Source organism: Labrus bergylta, chromosome 6 (genome assembly GCF_963930695.1).
Source record: "Labrus bergylta chromosome 6, fLabBer1.1, whole genome shotgun sequence".
NCBI lineage: Eukaryota > Metazoa > Chordata > Actinopteri > Labriformes > Labridae > Labrus > Labrus bergylta.
This window is the reverse complement of record NC_089200.1, coordinates 19,731,953-19,755,093: the sequence shown is the minus strand read 5'-3', so window position 1 is coordinate 19,755,093 and position 23,141 is coordinate 19,731,953. Positions and strand designations below refer to the sequence as shown.

The 23,141-nt window shown below is 40.1% G+C and overlaps 1 protein-coding gene across 2 annotated transcripts in view; it reads left to right on the top strand.

Annotated features, from left to right (window-relative positions):
• The window catches only part of notch2 (notch receptor 2), a 42,995-nt gene that overhangs the window by 5,202 nt on the left and 14,652 nt on the right, over positions 1 to 23,141 (top strand). For both annotated transcript variants that reach the window (XM_065955942.1, XM_065955941.1), the window contains exons 2-12: positions 7,948 to 8,029; positions 18,556 to 18,821; positions 19,367 to 19,574; positions 19,757 to 19,890; positions 20,336 to 20,458; positions 20,839 to 21,072; positions 21,206 to 21,361; positions 21,439 to 21,624; positions 22,081 to 22,194; positions 22,347 to 22,460; positions 22,612 to 22,845. In XM_065955942.1, coding sequence (XP_065812014.1) covers positions 7,948 to 8,029; positions 18,556 to 18,821; positions 19,367 to 19,574; positions 19,757 to 19,890; positions 20,336 to 20,458; positions 20,839 to 21,072; positions 21,206 to 21,361; positions 21,439 to 21,624; positions 22,081 to 22,194; positions 22,347 to 22,460; positions 22,612 to 22,845 — 1,851 coding nt within the window. The remainder of the gene's footprint in view (positions 1 to 7,947; positions 8,030 to 18,555; positions 18,822 to 19,366; positions 19,575 to 19,756; positions 19,891 to 20,335; positions 20,459 to 20,838; positions 21,073 to 21,205; positions 21,362 to 21,438; positions 21,625 to 22,080; positions 22,195 to 22,346; positions 22,461 to 22,611; positions 22,846 to 23,141) is intronic.

Sequence of the window (23,141 nt, the reverse complement as noted above, 5' to 3'; positions counted from 1 at the left end):
GGTCTCATTTAGTACTTGGAATTTAATATTAATTGAATATAATTTCACTGTTTTTTTTCATTTTTTTTCATTTTTAATGTTTAGAAAATACTATAAATTGAAATTTGAAACAGAGCAGATTATAACCAAGACAAGCTTGAATACCTGGAAGATTTAAAGTAGAGCACATGATTATCTAGTGAATTCAGTGTTTGCAAAAAACACAAAACCCTGTGTGTAGAAAGACATTGGCTCTGGGAAGGCTGCAGTCCATTTATTTTTAACCTCTTGTTTTTAAAAGTCAGAGCCTATTAGCTCTTAAAAAGTTGTACAGAGACAAGTGTTTGTTTCATCAAACCAGGCCAGGCCCAACCTCTTGGGATGTTAATGTAATCATGCATCTTAATATGAGAAAAAAAAGTGGCATTGATGTTTGTTTTCAATTTAATCATTGTTCATTGTTGTTCAGATACTAGTAGTGGTTACCGTAATTTCTCTAAAAGTAAATCACATCTTAACTAAGTAATTGTAATAAGTCTGTCCCAGCACTTGATATGATAAACATTTGACTCAACAGAAAAAGGCAGTTTTTGCGCACCATGTGTGTCTTGACTTGTAATACCAAAATATTGATATGGACCGATATGCTGTGATACTTATTTATCATCTCACTTACAAAGCAGAGTAGGTTGAACTGTATTTCATGGAGAAGATTTAAGTATGTTTTTCATTGTTTTGTGTCTTTGGATAAATGTTTGTTATATCAATATTTTAAATTAAATTATAAACATTTTAATCAAGATTTAAAGTTTTGGTTTTAAATTAGTAAAACATGGATATGAATGAGCAAACTTAAGTCCTGATTCTTCCCAAGCAAAAAAACAAAAACACACAAACTTTGAGCTGGTATGTCAGCTTTCAGTTTCAAATGAGACTCTTATAACTTTGTGACAATTATCAAGCAATTGTTACTGTTTGAGGGCTTTCAGTGGGATTTCTGTCTCTGGGGATGTTCACCACCTTCGTCTTTTTTGTTTTAAATCAAATTGCAACACAGCAAGTCTGTGTTTCTCTCCCGCTTTCAAATCTCTGTTTTCTGTTTCATCACACAGTGGGGCAGGTCTACAGCTGGTGTTACAGATGTGCAAAGGGTTAACATTAACAAAGTATCAAGGTTGGATTATGTTAAGTAATGCAGGGACTGTTTTACCCAATAAAATCAAACGGACTGGCTTGAAATATCCCAACTAATCACAAACTTTAGCTGTTTCTGTTGGCACTGATCTGAGTCTTACAGCTTGTCCCCACCCTCTACACTGAAGCTGACCTGAGATACTGAAGCATTAAAGCCTCTGCTTGGTTTGTCTGCTGTTTGTGTGGGCCAGCAAAGCTTCCCTCAGGGTAATAGTATTTAGTTTGAGCCTCATCTCCCTCCTTCCATGCTGAGCTAAGGGTATTTTATTGCAAGTTGCTATGACAACTATTTAGCCTGCTGGATGTCGAGGCTTGTACAGCAATTCCAGGAAATGGGGTTACTTCCTCACTCAGCGCGAACTACTTCCTGCCTCTGCAGTATGGATGTGTGCCAGGGCTTGGGGACACCCATTCGTGTGCAGTCTTTGTCTGCAGTTTCATAATTACTTCCCCGTCTCAATCCTCAGCTATTAGTTCAAAGCCCATCCACCTCCCTCCCTCTTTGACTGTCTTTTTTTTCTTCTCATGACATGGCTACATCTCTCGAGGGACCCTCTGTGGTGTTGGTGACATAGCAGCGGCGAGTGCTGAGGGAGGAAGCCAGCTAAACGCAACAACCAGACTTGCCCTCTGATTTTGATCACTGTCTACTTGAATCATTAAAGGCTTTATATGCGATTTTTTTGATCCAGCAGATGTCAGCATGAAACCAAAACAGCTTGCGCTGCATTGTTGTGTTAGCATGCTAATGCTAGCGATCTTTATTATGCTCGTATCGTCACACTGCATGTAAATTTACCCAAAATGACCGTGATCTAGAAACGCTTACGTGACATTCAATTAAGCAATGAGTACAGTATGTTATTCTTCTCTAGTCCCTCAATTAAACAGCTTTTATACGCGAGGGGATGAGCCGGCCGGCCGTCCTGGCGATGTAAACAAACTGAAGATAGGACTCGGAAAGCATCGCAGACAGTGGTACTCGTGTGTTACACCCATTGACAGTCATGACTCACAGAGTTATTTTCAGAGGATATACTTGATTTCTATTATATTTAAGTGTGAAAAATCGCATATAAAGCCTTTTATATAAGGGCTTTTATTTCTGTATTTTGCTCACACAGCTCAGTATTCATTTTGACAGACTATAACGAAAATTCTCAGATTTGGTTTTGAACAATAAGAGATTTCAATCTCAATGGATTTGGACTGATTTAAAAAGGTTCAATAACATTAATAATAATAATTGTTAATAATGTTGTTGCTGTTATTAACCACTTTATTAAAAAACGGTCCTCTTTGGAAAAAGAAAAGTTTGTCTTGGTCTGAGAGACTAATGATGGAGGGTAAAATCTACTGGAAATTGACACTGAAGGTCAGGCAATACACCTTTAAAACTTTTAGCAATTTTCGTCATACTCTTCGACCTGATGAAGTGGAAGAAGGCCAGCTGTCTCACCAGTGATGAGTTTTGTCAAAACTTTAAACACACTGTTAACTAGAGAGGGTCTTGTATTATTGAACTCAGAGTAGGTTATTGCAGATTAACACTTAGTTCTTACCTGTATGGTCACAACTGTTTTGCTTTTTCTTGTTTTATAATAACATTCATAGGATATCTGTCCAGATCTGTTGAGACATATTATCAATACAACCGGCAAACTTCAAAACAGTAACGTCAATGTTCTCATCTATAACTCAAGAACCTCAACCTACATTTTGTCCTGCACCTAAGCTTCTTTAACAGGCTATCATTGAAAGGGCTGGATCACGTAGGTGCAGGGCAATTGAAAAATGGCAAAGAGAAAAAGAAGATATGCCTTCACACTTGCTCAAATGCCACAAAAAATGAGAACTAATTTAGTGGTAAAGCTTCATTAAGCATTGTAATTAGCTGGTCAGCTGCAGAATATCAAACATCATGTAATATAGCTGCAGAATATCTCTCTCTGGTTCAGTTAAAAGTACCGTAAATCTGTTTGAATCAACCCCTATGGTTGGGACTGCTTGTGATCGGCAGGCTGTTGTAATGTTTATCGTCATTGTGTAAAATTAATGAACTGGTGCAAAATCCATGTGCTGAGTTACTGCCATGTCAGGTGCCAAGGAGATAGTTTGTACACAAAGGAAGGCTGTTCAGTTGAAAACTGAAAAATACATTTTACACGGATAAGGGTCATAAGGCCTACTACTCACCAATTGTAACGTCTGGATTGAAACTTGACAGGCCTACTACTCACCAATTGTAACGTCTGGATTGAAACAAAAATGTACCAATGGCATTTTTGGCACACACCATCCCCAAACGATTAGCCAACCATGACTCGGCAGACGCATTATGAGATGACGAAATGAATGCAATTGGATCAGATATTGATTTCAATGTGATTTTGAATCCGGCACTCAGTGGGTTGATCATTTTGGTGTTCATTGACTGTTGTTACTTGTTCTCAAAGATTGCATTCATTTTTATCAGCTGTAAACTATTCGTTCTTTTGGCTTTCACCTTTTATATTAGAAGATTTATCATTTAGTATTTATTTTTATAAATATAATATTAATACATTATTGGTCACTCAATGTTAAGTCATGCAATCATTGGCTCATTACCACTTGTCATAGCTAGCTGAGCAAAAATATAGCTATATCTGTTTTCACAGACTCCATTCATTAATCCCACATTTATACATTTAACGGATTAAAAATGTCCTTTTATTTCCCTGAAATTCCTGTAATTACAAAGACAACAAGAATGAGAGCAATGGTTATCAGATTGAGAGAAACTGAGCAAACCAGCACAGCTAATGCAAATACATGTGATTGTAAATATGGCAAAAGAAAGAAACAAGACTTAATTTTTGATTGTTTCATAGCATTTTTATTATATCAATGTCAAATACCTCTCCAGCTCAAGAGAGACAGTGATGTCACCTGGTCATGTTGTTTTCCTGCAGTCCTTACCTGCAGGCTGTTTGCTGTGTGTGAGGGCTGCAGTACTGTACAATGACTGACACACACAAATAATAATGAGAATTGGTTTGTTCTCTTCTCAAGTGAGTCTGGGGTAATGCCAGTCACAGAGCCAGCTTTTTTGATCAGCTTATTGATCTTATTTTAATCACCCACACACTGTTACTACAAACCCATGGACAGCTCTCAGCACTGAGTTTTATGTTACCATCACTCATTTCTTCATTCAGAACTTGGATTTGAAGACCGCTGTCCTACAGACACACAGTACTGATGAGTGACACACTGAAAAAAACATATAGGACCACCGGGAGGTCTGTATTTTCATAAAAAAACAAAAACCAGTGACTACTGGAGCAATTTTAAAATTACTTTAGTTTCTCTTCATTGTGAGCGAACGTCACATATCGCCTGTAGCTTCCTCAGGTTCGCCCAGCATAAGTACATGGGCATACACGGGTGTGATAAATACATATGGTCACATGACTAATCATAACAATATAGATTATTTCAGGTCATAGCCTCAATCGAGAACTATAGTGTGGATCAAACAACATGAAATAATTCATATAATCCACATAGTATATCAATATGAGCTTTGTTGTTGGTTTACCCTTCGAGGCTCCGCCTTTGTGAAGTTGAAGTCCCTGATGGGAGTGAACAATTACTAATAATGATGGTGCAGCTTCATATTACATTAAGTTGTACTCGTTACTAAATAAAACAGGGAGTTCAGGTTTATCTAAATTGTTGCATTATTATACGCATTTATAATATTAATTTGATGGTTTTTATGAGTGTTTGTTTTGTATTTAAATGCGCCTTTGCCCATACAATGTAGTTTGTAGTCAACAAGGTTTCCCTGGGACAGCAGAGGGATGTGATGCCATTGAAAGTCTTACCAACATTTTGGGGCAGATTGGGCTAATCTATTCAGTTCATAGGTATTTATTTAATTCTGTTTAACAAACTTCCTTTATTCAGCTTTTGTTTTCCACTTACACTTCACACATACACACACACACACCACACACATACACACACATGATCAGAAGATGCAGTAGAAGTTTGCAGTAAAGGAAAGTGGATTTTTGATCAGGAAGGGTAAAGAAATGCTGCTTAGTTGGTCAGCTAGCTTCGTATTGCTTCCCAGCTCACACTATCTGTCTGTAGTTTCACTGTTGACTTTGTTGATTGGGTTTATCAAGGCTATCATTCCTGGGAATTTTTTCTCTCCATGGCTCATTGATAATGAAGTGTGAGAACCATCAGGTAGAAAGGATCCAGAAAAACTTTTCACTGGTCAATCATAAGAATATTATTTCCAAAATTGTATTGGGGAATTGGTGACCCTTGCATGCGTGCGTGTGTGTGTGGGGGGGTGTCTCAAAATGGCATAATAGGAGACAAGCTGTCCCAATTCTGGCAAGATCATTGTGTCTGGCATTACGACAGCATGCATGGGAAACTCTTCAAATTTGGGAGAAAATATCTTTCCTGTCTCTGCTTTCTTACTTCCATCTTATCCCTCCCTCTGTATAATTCACTTTTTCTACCCCTTCCTCCTTCCATTTACTGTACTCTTGCTTATGAATTTTGCAGATGTTTTCTTGCTGCTTCAGTAGATGCTAGTATCCTGACAAAACCATATGGTGCATTACACTGATTTACTGGACAGCAATCAAATTGGATGTTTTTTGGTTGCCTTTTTCAAAGCAGTACAAATATGTATCAGTATTCTACATTGACTACAATGTGAAATTGTGTGCGTGATTTTCATGTGTAGCTTCCTGGCAAGTGAGTCTGTTCAGTATAGAAATAGTCCCAAAATAGAACAGTATTTTCTGTGGTCTCTTATTCTGCAGCAGTCGTCTGACACATCTGATACTTTATTACTGTGGAGGTTGTGCACTTGCACACATAGAGGACTGTGTGTGTGCGTGAGCACGTGTTTGTGTGCATGTGTTTGGGTGTGTGTGTGTGTGTGTGTGTGTGTGCATGCTTGTTGGGATTATGGATTTCACAGTAGTTTATGTTTGGTATCCCCATGTCTAATGGACTCTGTCTGTTAGCCAGGCTTTATGGAATTAGCTTGTCCTCACTCTCTAAGCAGACCAGTTCAAAAACTAGACTTAGAATACACTACACTTAAATTAAACATGTGAGTTCAACAATTGTACACTGCAAGAAAACATCAACATCAAATTGGATTAAAATCTGAATTTGAGTGACACTGTGATAACCTAGAGGCAGGAAGTAACAAGATTGCTGAGTGCACTTCCTTGTAATGCAATGACTGTTTTGTGAAGACATTGTTGCCATTTCCTTGAAATCAGCTGACCTCAGTTTTGAAAAAAAGAGCTTTATTCTACAGTGGGGGTATGCATCACATTTTACATACTTAAACACAAGAGACCATGAATATAAAAGTTTAAACAGTGAAAATTGTACAACCATTACTTAGGATTAATGATAGTTTTGGTTAGTTGATCACACACTCTTAACAGTCTTTCATTTGACTACCATATCATATTGATTAATAAAGACCCAGATACACCACACTTTAAGCTGGCAAGTAGGGTCAGCATAGTGTGTGTGAAGACCACTTGAGCCATGTGTCTCTGGCAGCTTTAAGGCCACACAATAGCCAATTTGTTTGGCTATTGTGGTGGGTAGATAGTTGGGCTTTGTTATCTTCTTCAAGACTCATTTCTGTCTGCCTTCAGATGCAGCCGCCCCAAGACTGGGTGATTTCAGGCTGGCCTTTCATATTTGGCAAGATAGGTGGCAAGCCTTCTTCAGGAGAACGTGAAGACTATTACATAGCGCCGTAAATCTGGCCATGGGATATACATCATGATACAGGGTTGATTAATACATATTGCAATACTGTTCAGAAGAAATGTATGACATTTATAAAATCTTAGTTTAAAGGAAGAATATGCAACTTTTTGATCCAGTAGATGTCGCCCTTGATCACCAGCATGAAACCAAAACAACTCACGCTGCATTGTTGTGTTAGCATGCTAATGCTAGCGATAATTTTTTTGCTTGTATCTTCACACTGCATGTAAATTTACACGAAATGACCGTGATCTAAAGACATTCAAATAAGCAGTGAGTACAGTATGTTATTCTTCTTTTCTCTAGTCCCTCAGTTAAACAACTTTTATACGCAAGGTAATGAGCCGGCCGGCCGTCCAAGCAACGTAAACAAAGTGTAGATATGGCTCGGAAAGCATCACAGACAGTCATGACTCACAGAGTTATTTTCAGAGGATAGATTTGATTTCTGCTACATTTAAGTGTGAAAAATCGCATATTCTTTTAAGGGAAACTGTCATAGGTTGAAGCAAACACCAATACAAGCAAAAACAAAAAAGGGTACTTTTCAATATTGGGATCTACATTTTAAGGCAGTCCACGCTTAGCCAACATCATAGCATTAGAATAAGTACGTACTAGAATAAGTGTACTAGAACAAAAACAAAACATTGTGCACACCACAGACTTTCACAATGAGCAAAAACATCCATTTAAAAAAAGAAACTGACGCATTTGAGTATGTATCACCTTGTAACGGTGTAATGGTCTGAACAATGTCCATATATAACATCATGTGGAACAGTGTTGAAGACAACAATTTGAAAAGGGTTATAAACAGTGGTATGATTATTAAGGAAAATCATTTTACATGTTAATAAATGCACAAACTTTAAACATTGATGATATTTTGACTGGACATGGAGCAGATAAAAACCTGTCTTATTCCCTACTCTCTAACTTGTCTTTGGTCTCTTTCAGCTCTGCAATGTATGGATGATAAGGCTCCTTGTGTGAACAACGCCACATGTCTGACTTTTAGCAATGGCACTGAGTACTGCAGGTAAGATTTATTGTTCTTTGATCAAACACACACTTTCGATTTAAAGTCATCCTGTCACAGCCACAGTGTAACAACATGTACTATGTACAGCACCGACAGCAGAAACACCTCATGAGGACATTACTGGATGTGAAAGCCAGAGCAGAAATAGCTTTTTTTTATATCAACCACAGTCTGTCCACGGGACCATGAGGTTTGCTCAGGCACGGAAGAGGGAATAAAAGCCTCCTCTGTCTGACAAAGTACATCAGTACTGGGAACAAAACCAATAAACACACCTCCACCTCCATGATGTTATTTAGGACATTTCAAGGGTTTTGTTACTTACACTCTTACGTGTTGTCAACATATTTACAGCCCAATGATGTGATGTTTCTGGTGGATGTCAATAGAGCTATAAGACATTTTTACACCATACTTTATTACGGAAAAGTAACCTACTCAGTGAGATTGATGATAAAAACAATCTGAAATTTGGTTGATTAGATCTAAATGACAGGTAAGCTTATCATTATTTCCAGATTTTTTAGTGCTGGCTTTGTGTTCTTGGCGCATGCTGTGGTGGAAAATTGAAAGAACCTACATGTGAGTCTCTTCTTTGAACAGTGGTGCAGCCAGACCTTTAAAGAAAAATGCTGTCGCAGTGGCCAGTTTGATGTATGCCTTCCCTTTCTGACATCTTAGACTAGTAGTTTGTAATTAACACTAAGCTATCTTTATAATTGCACTGCCACTCCTGAGCCAAATTCCTAACGAAAACACACCATAGCTGGTTCATGAACCTGATCATATTTCATCAAATGTTATGTGAATCACACTGTGCGTCTGTTCCCAGAGCTTTAGGAATTTCAACACTCTGCTACTTGTGTAAAGAGCAAGAAAGAAGCGTTCCTCAATCATTGTTTCAGATTGTAATGTAGGTGTAAAGAGACTCCCTGTTTATGTGCATGTGTGTGAGTGAGTACGAAAGTAAGAGTTATTTAATGAGACTTTTCAAGATGAGGAAAAGCCTTGACCTACTGTGTTCATCTCTTCAGAGTTAGCTTTTGCTTTACTCTAGACAGAAAGTCTAACCTTAAAGACAACCATTTAATTGACTCGAAGTGGATGTGATATTTTGTGATCTTGCTGAATAAAGCTAACAGAGGAGCGGCTGTATTTTTAACTACTGTAGCATTGTGGGGGATAGCTGTGTGTAGTTCAAGTCAGTAATAAAGACGTGATGAATCATTGGCTCCAATGACCTTTTCAAAGTTAGCTCACGTTAGACAGCTCTTAAAGATGGAGGGAATTTATAAAGTATTTCTGGTTCTTATTCTGAATTTAAAGATGAAATTGGTGATAAAAGAGAGCGATAGCAAAGAGACTTCGTGCCCTGAAGACACACAGAGAGGAGCCTCTCAGTTTAGAAAAGTCAGCTGACAGAGCGCAGGCCTACTGTTGGACTCATTAACTCGTCAGTCAATTTTTCTGCCTTCTTGAGCAAACATAAACAGCTACACATGCCCATACTTACACACTCATATGTGCACACAAAGGACGCGCTTGCCCCTGTCTGGCCCAGTCTGCTCTGTGCTGCTGGTGAAAAGGCTCATTGTTTCAAATCGAATTATGTGTTCATTAGTCTGCTCAGTGTATTAAAGGCAGCCGGTTGTAAGTAAACAGTCACTTTGGCTTTTTGGCGCGGACCTTCCTAATTAAGTCACATGGTTTCACGCCTTGGGTTGGTCCGGGGCTTGGAGTAACTGTTTGATTAAAACACACGATTCATGTTTTCTTTCAGTGACAGTAACACCATTGAAAGCAGTAAAAACGGTTACATCTGTTGGCAAGGACAATTTTAAGTGATTCCCTGGGAGTTCACAATAATGCTTACAGTGGAAAGAAAGTGCAAATGTCTTTGTTTCATAAATGTTTTCGAGCTGATGTTGTAACAGGAGAACAATGTTCATAATTTTAAGTAATGAGAACTGTTTAGTTTATATTTTGGTTTCCACAATAAAACAGCTCCACAGTGGAGACAGGGACTGTTTTGATTGGCAACCAAACGTGCTTCTGTGCATGTTGCCATCCTTCAACTTGCCACTAACGCTCCCTCTGCAAAGTTCCTTTACATCTTTTAAACTCATATATGCCCTGAGCATATGTACAGACATTGTTTTTTTTTTTCTACTTAATTATTTTAAGGGGTTTGGGTTGTGTAGGATGTTTTATTAGGTGTATGTGCTTACATACATTTTAGAACAAAAACTAGGGTAAATGCAGACAAAAAAAACTATTTTTAAAATGTGTCTGTCTTTGTTCATGCTAAGGACCTTAAGGTGTGTCATTTTTTACAAAGCAATGTTGTAGAAGAGAGAGTTTATGGGAGAGGTTGACTAGCTGACTTGCAGGGCTGGCTGCAGAGAAGCAGTCAAGCCGGTGACACTGCAAGCCATCAGCCTTGGGTGTGAGAAAGAGGTGTGTTTTAAGAGAGTGTCTCTGTAGATTTGTGCATGTCACAAGTTTGATGTGGTTGGTCTTTGTAGCCGACATCCCTGTTAAGGGATGCATTACTTCTTGATGAGGTATTGGCTAGTAGAAACAGAAGTCCAGTTTGTGTGCCACAGGGGATTCCTGACCATAAGGAGTCTGACTCACTGATTTAATAACTGATCAGTTGGAACAAGAAAGAGGCAACACTATGTCGTTGAAACCCTATTTTCTCAGGAACAACATCTCTTTGTCTACTGTGGTCACAGTGAAAATGATTAACACACCTTCCCCTTCATTGCTATTTTTTTCACCTCTTTCTCCCACAGTCACTGTCATGCCTTTGTGTTTATTTAAAACATAAAGGCAAGGGAAGACAGTTACTGTGTTGTGTAGACCTGCTGCTTGTTTGATCTGACAGGTAAAATTTGTCTGCAGGGCAGACAGAGGAAGAGAAAGGGCCAAAAGAAAAGAGGATGTCTTTTTGCAGGTAATTTGAGGAGGAATCCCTTAGAGCACAGCTCTTCACTTGATGAGAGAGCAGCGAGGGGGGGCGTAAAAGAAGTGGAGCAGAGAGAGGAGTGTAATTTCCCTCTTGCTACGCCTCCTTCATCAAACTGTCATTCATCCATCCATGCCTCTGCTTCAGGGGGATGCCTCTAAACACAGCTCACCAGGCCTCTTAATCCTTGTCCCTAAAGCCTGTTATTGTTGAGATCTTTTCCCATTTGCGTTATTCTACCAATACATGCTCTTCACATTGATATCTACAGGTTTAGGGAGTTTTGTTAAGATTCTTTTGCTCTGTCTGTTGTTATCTATCAGTCTCAGCAACGTTGTGTTCTCTTGTTATTGACACAGGAATCTGTGGTGTGTTTTCTCGTCCACATCTTAGTCTCTTTTGGTTAGTAAGGCAGTATATGAAGTAGTTGGGGGGGAAAAGAAGATGCGGAAAAATGGTTTTAACCAGTAACTGGTCATCCACAGATTTTAACTGGGATTGGCTTGTGATTAAAACTAAAGTCAACTAACACTAACAGATAGTCACCCTCTGCAGTGATTTCCCACCCTTACTCTCCAAAGACTTATCTGCTTCCCACAGCTCAGCTACCAACGCTGTACATGTGGTCAAGACTGGAACAACGATGATAAGAGTTTCTTTGTGCACATGCTGGTGTATGTGCTCTGACAAGTTCTCCTGAAAAGTCAGGGGTACCTTGAGCCTAAGGCAAGTTCACATGCTGGCATAGTTCAGTTTTTATGTACGTTCAGTATTTGGGAGATAGATAGGAGCTCAATGTGTATTTTGAACATTATGAGGTTAGTACAGTAGATCATTCATCAGTGCTTGTCATGACTCTGACTAAAGAGTGTTTTTCAATAGCTATTAATCAACTATTTTTTTTACCATTTTATTATTGTTTTTTTGGGAAAATTATCACAATTTCCCAGATTTTGAGCTATTGTCTGGGCTGATGGTCAAACCCAACAAATAATGTGCAATGATCTTCTAAGTAACTTTTGATATGACTATCTTTTTTTTTACACCACCTTAAATACATAGTCCCAAAAGCAAACAAACAAACAAACAAAGGATAAAACACACAGATGCACACAAGACATTTTGAGATTCAAGCCCACTCTCAGAAAGAGGAAGCCTTACAAAACAGTGAGGAATGTAGCAACCAGACCATAAACCCGCATACAGTGAGGTGACAAGTGGAACTCTGTCACACACTGATGATGACACTATGGGGTCAAGAGTACCTCAACTTTGTCAAAACTTGACATATTCTCTGGACATGCACCCAAAGGTGGACTCTAATAAGGTGAAAATTTGCTTAAACTTTTATTTTTTTGTCACTTATTTCAAAAGTGTCTTGTCACAAATATTAAATACCAGTTTCATGCAGACTTTTGAAATAAAGAAAAAATAAACTTGAGAGAATATGAAACAGTTAAGTTGCAAATCTCCTTTGGTGGGCTGCAGTTGTTAATTGTGCTAATTTCTAAATCAGTCTTGATGGAACTATCCATAGCATAAAACTCTGTAAGTAAGTTTAATGGGCTGACATACCTATGGTAGGAGACTCCTTTAAACAACCACAGAAACAGGATAATGACAGAACAGCATTGAGTGCTCGTCGTGCATGTCTCTCTGAGAGAAAATGGGTCCTGTGCTCTGTACCACAGTCACCGCTGATGAGTCTTTTTGAACATGTTTCTAAACACAGTCTCAGATTTTACCACATGTCCCGAGTTCGGACTCCACCCTGCTCTGCACTCCTTTATTCAGTCAACACAGATGCTTTTCAGTCAGGCTGTCTGGCTTCCATTTCTCTCCATCTATCCATCTATCTCTCTCATTACGTTTCTGGCTTTAACTCCCAGCTCATTGCACTCTTTACTCAATCTGTCTTTTTTATGCCTTTCTTTCTATCTTTGACATCCCTCTTCCACCTCCCTCTTCTCACATCCTCTATGATGTTTTTTTGCTACCTCTTCTTGTCTTTGAAAATGAGAAAAAAAAAACTATTCAGAGAAGTGACGGAGTGTGCAAAAAAGAAAGCCAACCCACTAAAACTATACTGTGTCGAGCAATTTAAGTAAACGATTCATAGTTTCCATCCTCAAACCCAAAACAAATTCAAAGAAACACTTACTTACTTGTAGATTAGAAGTGTGCATTGAATATTTCAAATGTTGAACGGTGTCCCTACTAATGTATGGGCTGTAACTATCATTAATTGTGTTTTGGGACAAATTAATTTCATAGAGAGTTTCCCAGACTCCCATAACCTCACTCCTCTTTCATATATTCTAGTGCTTGGGTTGTATCATACTCCTTTCAAGCTTACCACTTTTGAAAATGTATATTACAAAAGAAATTACTATTGAGACTGTAAGGAGAGGGAAGAAGGAAGTCTGTCTTCACAAATGCTTACTTCCACACTTGTAGGGCTTTCACACTTTCAAACTCCTGAAAAACAGCCATTTTTATAGTACGGACTTCACCCAGAGTTTCTCCTGCAAGACCCCTTCAGTGTGGACTTTGTGTCAAGGTGAAACAAACAACATCACACCGTGGTTTAGCTACATTTATACATTCACATGAGCACATCGAAACCCGTCTTTTGGGGCTTCTGGATGCACTTCTACAGCTTTGAAGTCTAGAAAGTGTCTTCCTGTTTGTGTCACGTCTGGCTCTGATATGATTGTCAAAGCTCATCTCAGCCATTCAGGTGCTGCAACATCTAAAGAAAGTTTATGATTTATGTAAAGAGTTTGGTTGCCAAACTTTAAAGTGTATTGATATCAGAAACGTGACAATGATTTCAACCAAGTTACTCTGCCTTACCCCTAATTCACACATACTCTGTGCGCGCCACGGTCCGTCAGCGCCGCACACTACCTTGTACTTAGGTTCCACTCTAGTCAATCATTGTGTTCGCACAGGGCGCGCTGCGGTCCTTCTCCGGCGTGTGCCACCAACAGCACTACGCTCTGCTCCGTTTCAAATACGCAGCGAGTCTATTTTCGCCGGAGTACGCTGCAGGCACGCGTCAAGCTGGACAGAATATGACAGCCCGGAAAGGAAGTCAGACAAGGCAACGCACAGAGCATCCGGTCAATTTCAAAATAAAGCACAATATAGGGTCTCGCGATCGTATTTTTCATCACTTTATCAACATTACGTCAAAACAGGCACCGAATTAACAACAATGCATCCTCAGAAAGACAAAGCAACATGTTGTTTGCATGTTTTTCTCTTTATTCTCGCGGGATCTTGTAGTATGTGTGAATTGGGTGTTAGACGGAGTTTCAGAACATCCTTCCTGTGATTTTTTTTTTTGTTGCAGATTTAAAGTAGCAGACACAGCCTAAAGAGCTGCAGATCTTTTAAAGTGGCCAGTACAATCTAAGACATGAGTGTTTGTGCTTTTCACATTTTTAAAATGATCTTCCTTCTTGCAAATACATTTTTATGATAAGCCAAGGAGTCCTCATTTCTCCATTTACAGCACGATACTTACAAACAGCCATGCATTGAAGCAATAGCAGAGCCAGAAACTTGTTCTGAACTTGACTGGTGGTGTCCGTGCATGCACACACAGGAATACAGTACATTGACTAGGCCACCTTTGCTCCAGCTAAGACAGGTAATGATCCAGGTATTGAAATGTGAGCCCCCCCTCCCCCTCCTCTCGCTTGCTGTTTATCTGTGATGGCTGCAGGGTGAGAGCATGATGGAGTTATTAAGCGTTGCTGAGACTAGAATAATGACTGGGGCCGGAGGTGGTGGTGGGGTTGTAGTTGAGGAGAGAAAGGTGGAGAAGTAGGAGGAGAGAACTAGCACAAAGGCAAAGGGGAAGTAGTGATTGGGGACAGGAGAAAAATAAGCACGAAGGGGAGTTAGGGACCTAGGAATTGGGAATAAAATGTAGTTTAAAGGCATTTCATGAGTGAGTGAGAATCAATCCACCCCTCTCTGCTCTGTGAAGCCCCGACGGCTAGCCAGGATAAGCAGAGGTCAGCATGAGGTAGAAGAGTATGAGGAGGTGGGAGAGAGAAGGGGTGCGGGGGGGGGGAGTTGAGATGGGGGCGCTAATGTGAACCAGCTGTAGAAACCTGACACCTCGAGAGCGGGTTTAGAAATGAGAGGTGGAGGAGTGAGAAAGAGAGGGAAAGAAGGGCTTCGGGAAATAGCACAGCGTAAGAAAAGGATGGAGAGAAAAAGGAGGAAAAAAAGTCAGGCAACACAAAGGATCCCATAGATTAATTTGGCTGTGGAAGTTCTCTCTCTACTGCGTTGTTTGAAAGTTCAGCTGACTGCATTGGTTCAAGGTGTACATTTGCATTAATCCTTAATCTTTTTTCTTCTTTTTTTTTTACTGTGCATGGAAATTCATCAGAATTGCACTGCTCCTGAAGTTGCTTTCAGTCACAGACTGTCCCCTCGGTGCTGCGTTGTCTCTTCCTTCAGCAAGATACCACTCCCTGACAATAATGTGAATCATGCATGGCCTTGTCTGTTTGCTTCGGGCTTTAGTGACACAGACAGAGACTAATAATGAGCTCTCTATCAGGCAGTGAAACCAGAAGGACAGGGTGGTATTGCTTCCTGATGCCTTGGCATGTGGTTCTGTCAACACTGGCTAGATAGCAATGACTCAATTTGCGTGAGATTATTGTGCATCTTTCCTGTTTGCACTATTGAATTTACAAAAATGTCAAAGTAACAAAAACATAATGAATGGTGGTGTTCAACAAATGTGTAGGAATAACTCCCCCCCCCCCCCCCCCCCCTTTTTTTTTGTTGCTTTTCCTTACAGCAATAACAAAGCTAACATAGAGACCTATTCCAGACTCAAAAGATTTGTAATCAGGCTAAAGATTATGACTAAGCACCAGTTTCAAGTTTCTGCTCTCTCACTAAAGTAGCTATACTTGACTTTGAAAATGAGTCTCATATGTCCCATAGATTTAAAAGTGAGAATGTGTGAAATGTTCCCAGTGCAACGTAAACCTGGTATTAACCTGGACACGCTGTTCTGTGTGTGACGGCCTTCTAACATGATGTATGTCACAGGGCAGAGGGCCATGTCATTACTCCATGAGGGGGGGGGATAGGTCGTCCTGTAGAGAAAAAAGAGCGGCCCTGATTCCCAGGACGGCCATCTTGTTGTGATATCATGACCAAGCTGTGTTTGTGTTTGAAGTGAGGAGGGACGTCTTTGTGTTTGTGTATTTATGTGTGCGTGTGTTTGTGTATAGGCCTGTGTTTGGGGGTGTGTAGAGGGGTTGCACTGCAGACATGCTGATTCAGGGAGGAGACAGAGAAGAGGGAGGGTGGCCGTGTCTAATCTGAGAGAGGTCAGGAGGCATGAAGTCTGTGTTTTCTTTGAAGATCATACATCACTAATCTACCATCTGGTTTATCTGTTTACCACCCGCACTGTTTTAGAAAGAGCTAGTTTTTAGAAAAACATTTGAGGGAAATAATCATTAATTTAAAGAAAATACTAATGATATTTGTGTATAAATATCCTGTCTTGCCTACTGATTAAAAAAACCTGTAAAAAAAATCATGAATGTGTTGCTCAATATAATGGTATATTGATCAAATTCAGTGTCTTTTGTTTGTTTGTGTACTGCAGTGGATTTCATAAACTGTATACTTTTTTGTCAAATAATTTAGTCAGAGTTGGCCTCTGTTGCTTCATGTTGTTTGTCTATTCTGTAGAGACACTGGATGACTCACATCATGCAGGCAGACGTATCACAGATGTGATTGATCTGTGAAACTTCTGCCTGGCATGATTCATGACTATCCTTCGTTCCCATGCGCTCATAACCTAATATCTTAAAGCTGCTTTGGGGTGGGGTGGTCAATAATAAATAAAGTTAGCAAGCGTGGGACTGCATGTCAGATAATTCCCATTTCCACTGTTTTATATGGCTCATAACACCGAACTCTGTTCTTCTGTCTACAGTGCTCTGTTTTCACATGCTCCGGGGCTGCTTATTTGGGAAATAAGCATAATTTTTTCATTAGAAATGGTTATGAAAGAGGATATTAGTTTATCTGTGTGTGTGTGTGTGTGTGTGTGTGTGTGTGTGTGTGTGTGTGTGTGTGTGTGTGTGTGTGTGTGTGTGTGTGTGTGTGTGTGTGTGTGTGTGTGTGTGTGTGTGTGTGTGTGTGTGTGTGTGTGTGTGTGTGTAAGTAGCTGTCCTCTGTATCTCTGCTCTCCTATTATGTTACCTGAACCCCTCTAGGGATGCAGGTTTAGAAGCTGGTTTAAGAGGGAGCGGGTTGCTCTGTCGCCCATGGTCCCTAGACAGGGTGTCTGCCATGTGCCCTTCACTCTCACACACACACACACACACACACACACCAAACCCAACATACAGTGCAACAGGCAGTGCACAGGAAATTACCTGACTAATTACCTTTTTTGCTCAGTAAAAAACAACACATCTGACCAAATACTGTCAGACAGTGAGGGAAAGTGGGAGAGGCTGAGAAAACAGAGGAATAGAAAGCGAGGAGGGGATCATTGTCTCTGTTGAGATCCTGGTGGACATATTGCGTAATATTGTAATTTCCTCTCCGGTGCTCTGCATGCTGCTGAATCACTTTACTGAAATAGAAGTTTCTTGTCTTTCCTGTGGACTTATTTTAGAAAGTAATGAAACTATTTATCTGTTTTGCACAAATGTTGTTGGTCTATTACATTAGAAAAATGTTTTCTGCTTCTTTCCACCTTTTTGTTTTTTGTTTCTGCCAGGCTTCAGTCAACAACTTCCAGATGACTCCACCTCACATCCTTCTTCATTTTTACTTCTTCTTTGCCATCACTGGCCCTTGTTTAACCCTGTTACCAAGCTCAGCTTCCCTCTTTTGTCTTATTGCCTTTAACAGCTAAGAGTATAGAGCAGTTTTTGACTGTAAGCTGAGGGTTTGTAGCTCAACTCATGTCTGATCTTAACACCAAATTGTCTTCAATATAAACCACAACTTCTGTCCCGGTTGTGTGTTTCTGCAGGGTCACTGTAACACGTGAGGCATTGTGCTGTGATCAGCTTCAGTCTCTCTTGGGACAAGGCTCTAAATAAATGCAGTCCATTAACTATTAACCATACAGCTTGATGGTTGGAGTGATTGAATAACTACTTTCTCTTAAGACACAACCAAACGTTTGACTGGCACACCTACTTTAGGATGTGGTTCCCCACGTACTTGGTAAGATCACTCAATAGCAGAGTCAGGACTGTGTATTAAACCGTAGGGTTAACCCGCTTGATGTGTGTGTACGACAAGGCTATTGTTCAGTGTAAGATCTCACTATCATTGCTTCTGTTTGATGTGGTGCATTACGTGCACCTGATTCTGTATGAAACTAACTCTTTTGTTTGGTTTGTTTGTCTCCTTAAAAAGCCCTAACAGACAACCAAATATGACTTTTTGTTTAACTTAACTTTCATCTTTATTGTGCAAACTGTGTGTGTGTAGATCCTCCATCGTTGACATTTTTGCTTGTTTGTGTGTCCAGGTGTGCACCAGGCTTTCTGGGTGAGTACTGCCACCATAAGGACCCTTGTCAACCTGGTTACTGCCTGAATGGAGGGAACTGCTCCGTGTCCATGTCAGCTGTGGCGGGCAGCACTGTCTGCACCTGTCCTCTCGGCTACACCGGACAACACTGCCAAACGCCCCAGAACTCGACATGTTACCCCAGCAACCCCTGTGCCAACAAAGGTGTCTGCACACTGCTTTCACTAGACAAGTTCAAGTGCGAGTGTGCCAGAGGATGGACAGGTGAGATAAGTGCAGAGATATGACTTATTTATCACTGGAACAAAACTTCATATCTATATGAATGCAGGAACAGACTCTATTGTTAAAATATGTCTGAAACTCTTTTCTGATTGTTTGCACATCAAAATGTTTTGTAATGACTGTAAAATTGTCTAAAGTTGCAAAAAAGTCTCCAACATATCTTGCTTATGTTTCTATAACTCTCTACTAATCTGAATTTAGATGAATTACCGTTGATCAAGGAGGTTATAATTAATTTAAATGATAAAAAATAGCTTTTTGTGAGGTTTGTAAATGTTTATACTCGTACTACTTCATCGTGCACTTTTTGACCGGATAACAAGCTGGACTCTTAACAATTAAAAATGTTGTTACTGAAAACAAAATGTGAAAATAAGTTCTTACATCACTACAAAATAGATGCATACCTACCAATGCATATTGCTGACCCTCTTGTATCTGTTATATTATTCTCTGTAGAAATAAGGGAAATATGTAAGGAACTAATGCTAAGCTTTTCTCTCTTTTTTTTTTTTAATTCCCAGGGCTGCAGTGTGAGCAGGAGGATAGCTGTCTGTCTAGTCCCTGTGCCAACGGGGGAACATGCAGTTCCCTGTCTGGTGGAAGATACACATGTTCTTGTCCGAGTGGCTACATTGGTCCTCGCTGCCTTAATGACACCAATGAATGTGCTGTTACACCCTCCATATGCCAGAATGAAGGATTATGCCTTAATACTCCTGGCTCCTACAAGTAAGAATCAAGTTCTTGAAAAGAAATGTCAAGTTTATATTAGGAGCAACTATTGAATAATATATTTTCTAAAAATTATGATATAGATTTTCTAGAAATGAGTATGACTTCGTAGAGAATTATCTGTTTTTTTTAGACTGAATTGGTTAGACTTTATAAAACAAACTCTTTCATTGCTATAGGTGTATCTGTGCCCTGGGGTTTACTGGCAGAAACTGTGAAAGCTCATACATCCCTTGCTCACCTTCACCCTGCCTCAATGGAGGCACCTGCCACCAGAACTCTGAAACCAGCTACTCTTGCCACTGCCTTCCAGGTAGGAGGATTTATACACTTGTTTTAAAAAATATAAAGTAATGATACAAAAGCAATGCCAACAGAGATATGGAGGAGAGGAGGGACACCAAAAGGCAGAACATTTGAAGTAGGAAAAAAGGGAGCAACACTGTAACTGGTGTTTATGTAAGAATGTAGCGTTACTGTAATAATGAGTTATTGTAACAAAATGTTGTTTGAAGTGTAAACAGCCTCATCCTGTTGGCTGTGTTGTGTTAGACACTCTGCTGTCACTCTGCTACACTTAAACAGTGGACATAACAAACACACAGGTTGTGTTTTTATATTACCAGGACTTGTTATAAGACGTATGTACATCAGAGATCATCATACTACAGCAGATGTTTTTTTGTGCATGCTTTGCCCCAAAGGATACATAGTTTAAGCTACGGTAATGAAATGTTTCTTTCTTGTATTTGTGCCAGGTTTTAATGGAACGAACTGTGAGAACAACATTGACGATTGTCCCGGTCATCAGTGTGCCAATGGAGGAACCTGTATGGATGGAGTGAACACCTACAACTGCCAGTGTCCTCCAGAGTGGACTGGTAAGGGATTTGTGTGTGCTTAAGTGTGGTCATGTGACCACAGTTACACTATGTGGTATGCCTCCCTCATGTTGCCCGCTTGATATTAGGTTTTCTAACATTTCTCTGTATTCTCTATCCTCTGGAGGCCCTAACTTCACACAAGGCGTGTCTCTACTAGCACACTTGTGTTGCATATGTAAGCTTTCTGTCTACAAAGCAAACATGCATACATCTGCTTCCTTGGGCCTGTCTGAGTTTATGTAGCACTAATCGTACCAAGAGAAAATAAGGCCAGTAGGTTTAAGGAGGAGGTTACGGCACAATGTGGGCAAATAATGTTATCCTACTGCATTTTTCATAAAATGCAAAAAATAAAACCTTTTGGATATTGTCCACAGGTCAGCACTGTACAGAAGATGTAAATGAGTGCCGCCTGCAGCCAAACACGTGTCAGAATGGAGGAACCTGCAGCAACCTGATTGGCAGCTACGTCTGTGTGTGTGTTAACGGCTGGAGTGGACCTGACTGCTCTGAAAACATTGATGACTGTGCAACAGCAGCGTGCAGCCCCGGCTCCACATGCATCGACCGTGTTGCGTCTTTTGTCTGTGTCTGTCCCCATGGAAAGACAGGTAAGCCAGTAGTGAGAGACAAAATACTTTTTTTTACAATGATTTTGCTCTTCTTCTTACTTTGGTCTCTTATTTAAACAGCTGAATGATTCATTTCTTAAACACCTTCTTGTCATCTTGGTGTTCATTTCAGGTTTGCTCTGCCATAGAGATGATGCTTGTATTAGTAACCCCTGCAGAGCGGGCTCTCAGTGTGACACCAACCCCATCAGTGGCATGTACAACTGTAACTGTCCAGCAGGATATGTAGGCAGCACCTGCCAGACTGACAGAGATGAATGCAGCATTGGTGAGCAAGACAAAATTCTAAACCCACGAGACACACACTCTGATGTGTTCTGCTTTTAAACCTTCCCTCTTCATCAGGTACCAACCCCTGTGAGCATGGTGGTCAGTGTGTGAACACTGATGGCTCCTTCACCTGTAACTGTGCTAGAGGTTATGATGGGCCTCGCTGTGAGCAGGATATCAACGAGTGTGCTTCAAACCCCTGCCAGAACGATGGCACTTGCCTGGATCGCATTGGGGACTACACCTGCATCTGCATGCCTGGTACATAAGATCATTTCTTGTACATTTTTAACCAATTTTATTAGATATTCTCATCTAGATTTTTTTTTCTCGAAAAAGCACAACAATTCTCATTATTATGCCCTTTTCAGACTGTGCTGAATGTGCTGTAACTAAGCTCAGCCTTCTTCACGTCTGTGTAAATTCATATTGATTCTGTGACGGTGTAAATTTGGTGTCCCAGTCTGTGAATTTGCAGCAATGCAGAAACACAGCAGTGGGTGCTACAGATAAACACACAGTCAGACATGCACGCACACAGTGTGTAACTGTGGACTTGTTAGAGTATCTATACTACTGCATCTTCAATCTTGCCCTCATAGATTGACAAACTGCTTTGCAACTGCAAAAAGAAATGGGATTGGAAAAAAATATTTGGCCTATTTTACTTTGGAAAGATGGAGCAATAGTAAAACCTGTTTCTTTCCCCACCTGCAGGATTTGAGGGGATTCACTGTGAGAACGAGGTGAATGAATGTCTCAGTTCGCCCTGTCTGAACCAGGGGAAATGTCTGGACCAGGTCAGCCGCTTCATCTGCGAGTGCCCAGCAGGTTGGTACACATGCTGTTAGAATTGTGCTTTTTTTCCTGATTTATTTCCACCCCCTTGAAAATGAACTTGTTATGAATTCCAGCCTGTGTTCAAACTGGTTTTCCTGCAAGTGTCTGTTACTTCTATTATCTGAACTGTCTTCTCTTTCCAGGCTTCAATGGGGAAATGTGCCAAATAGACGTAGACGAATGTTCCAGCACACCCTGTTTAAATGGAGCTAAGTGTATTGATCGGCCCAACGGATACGATTGTGAATGTGCTGAAGGTAAGAGAGAATAACCCTATGTTAACTTCAAGTCATTTTAATTTGTTTGCATGCTCTAATATTGTGCTGTAATACTTTTCTTAAACTGTAGACTACATCACATTGGACCCTTGCCTTTGTATTTATCTAAAAAAATATATTTTTCCCTCAGGCTTTAATGGTCTACTTTGTGAGGACAACATCAATGACTGCGTACCAGAGCCCTGCCACCACGGTGTGTGTAAAGACGGCATCGCCACCTTCTTCTGTGAGTGCCAACTTGGATACACAGGCTCAATCTGTAACATCCAGGTCGACGAGTGCCACAGCAACCCTTGTCAGAACCGAGGACGCTGCATTGACCGGGTCAACACCTACCAGTGTAACTGCCCCCCAGGAACCACAGGTATGTTCACTGTGTACAACAAAATGCACTGACTATATACTCAGATGAGTGGACTCTGATTTATTCTTAATTATTTTTGATGTGGTATGCAAATAAAGCAAGCAGTTGTGTAGTTTTGTTTAGACATTTGGGGGTAGCTTTATAAATTGAGATAAACATTTTATTACATGAGAATAAAGAACCTGATCGGATACACTTTTTCATCTGATGAAGTGTTTGATCTACTAAACAAAGGTTTGTGCTGTTGCTTCATTTGCAGGATTTTAAACAAACCTGTGCTTGACAGGTGGTTGCTG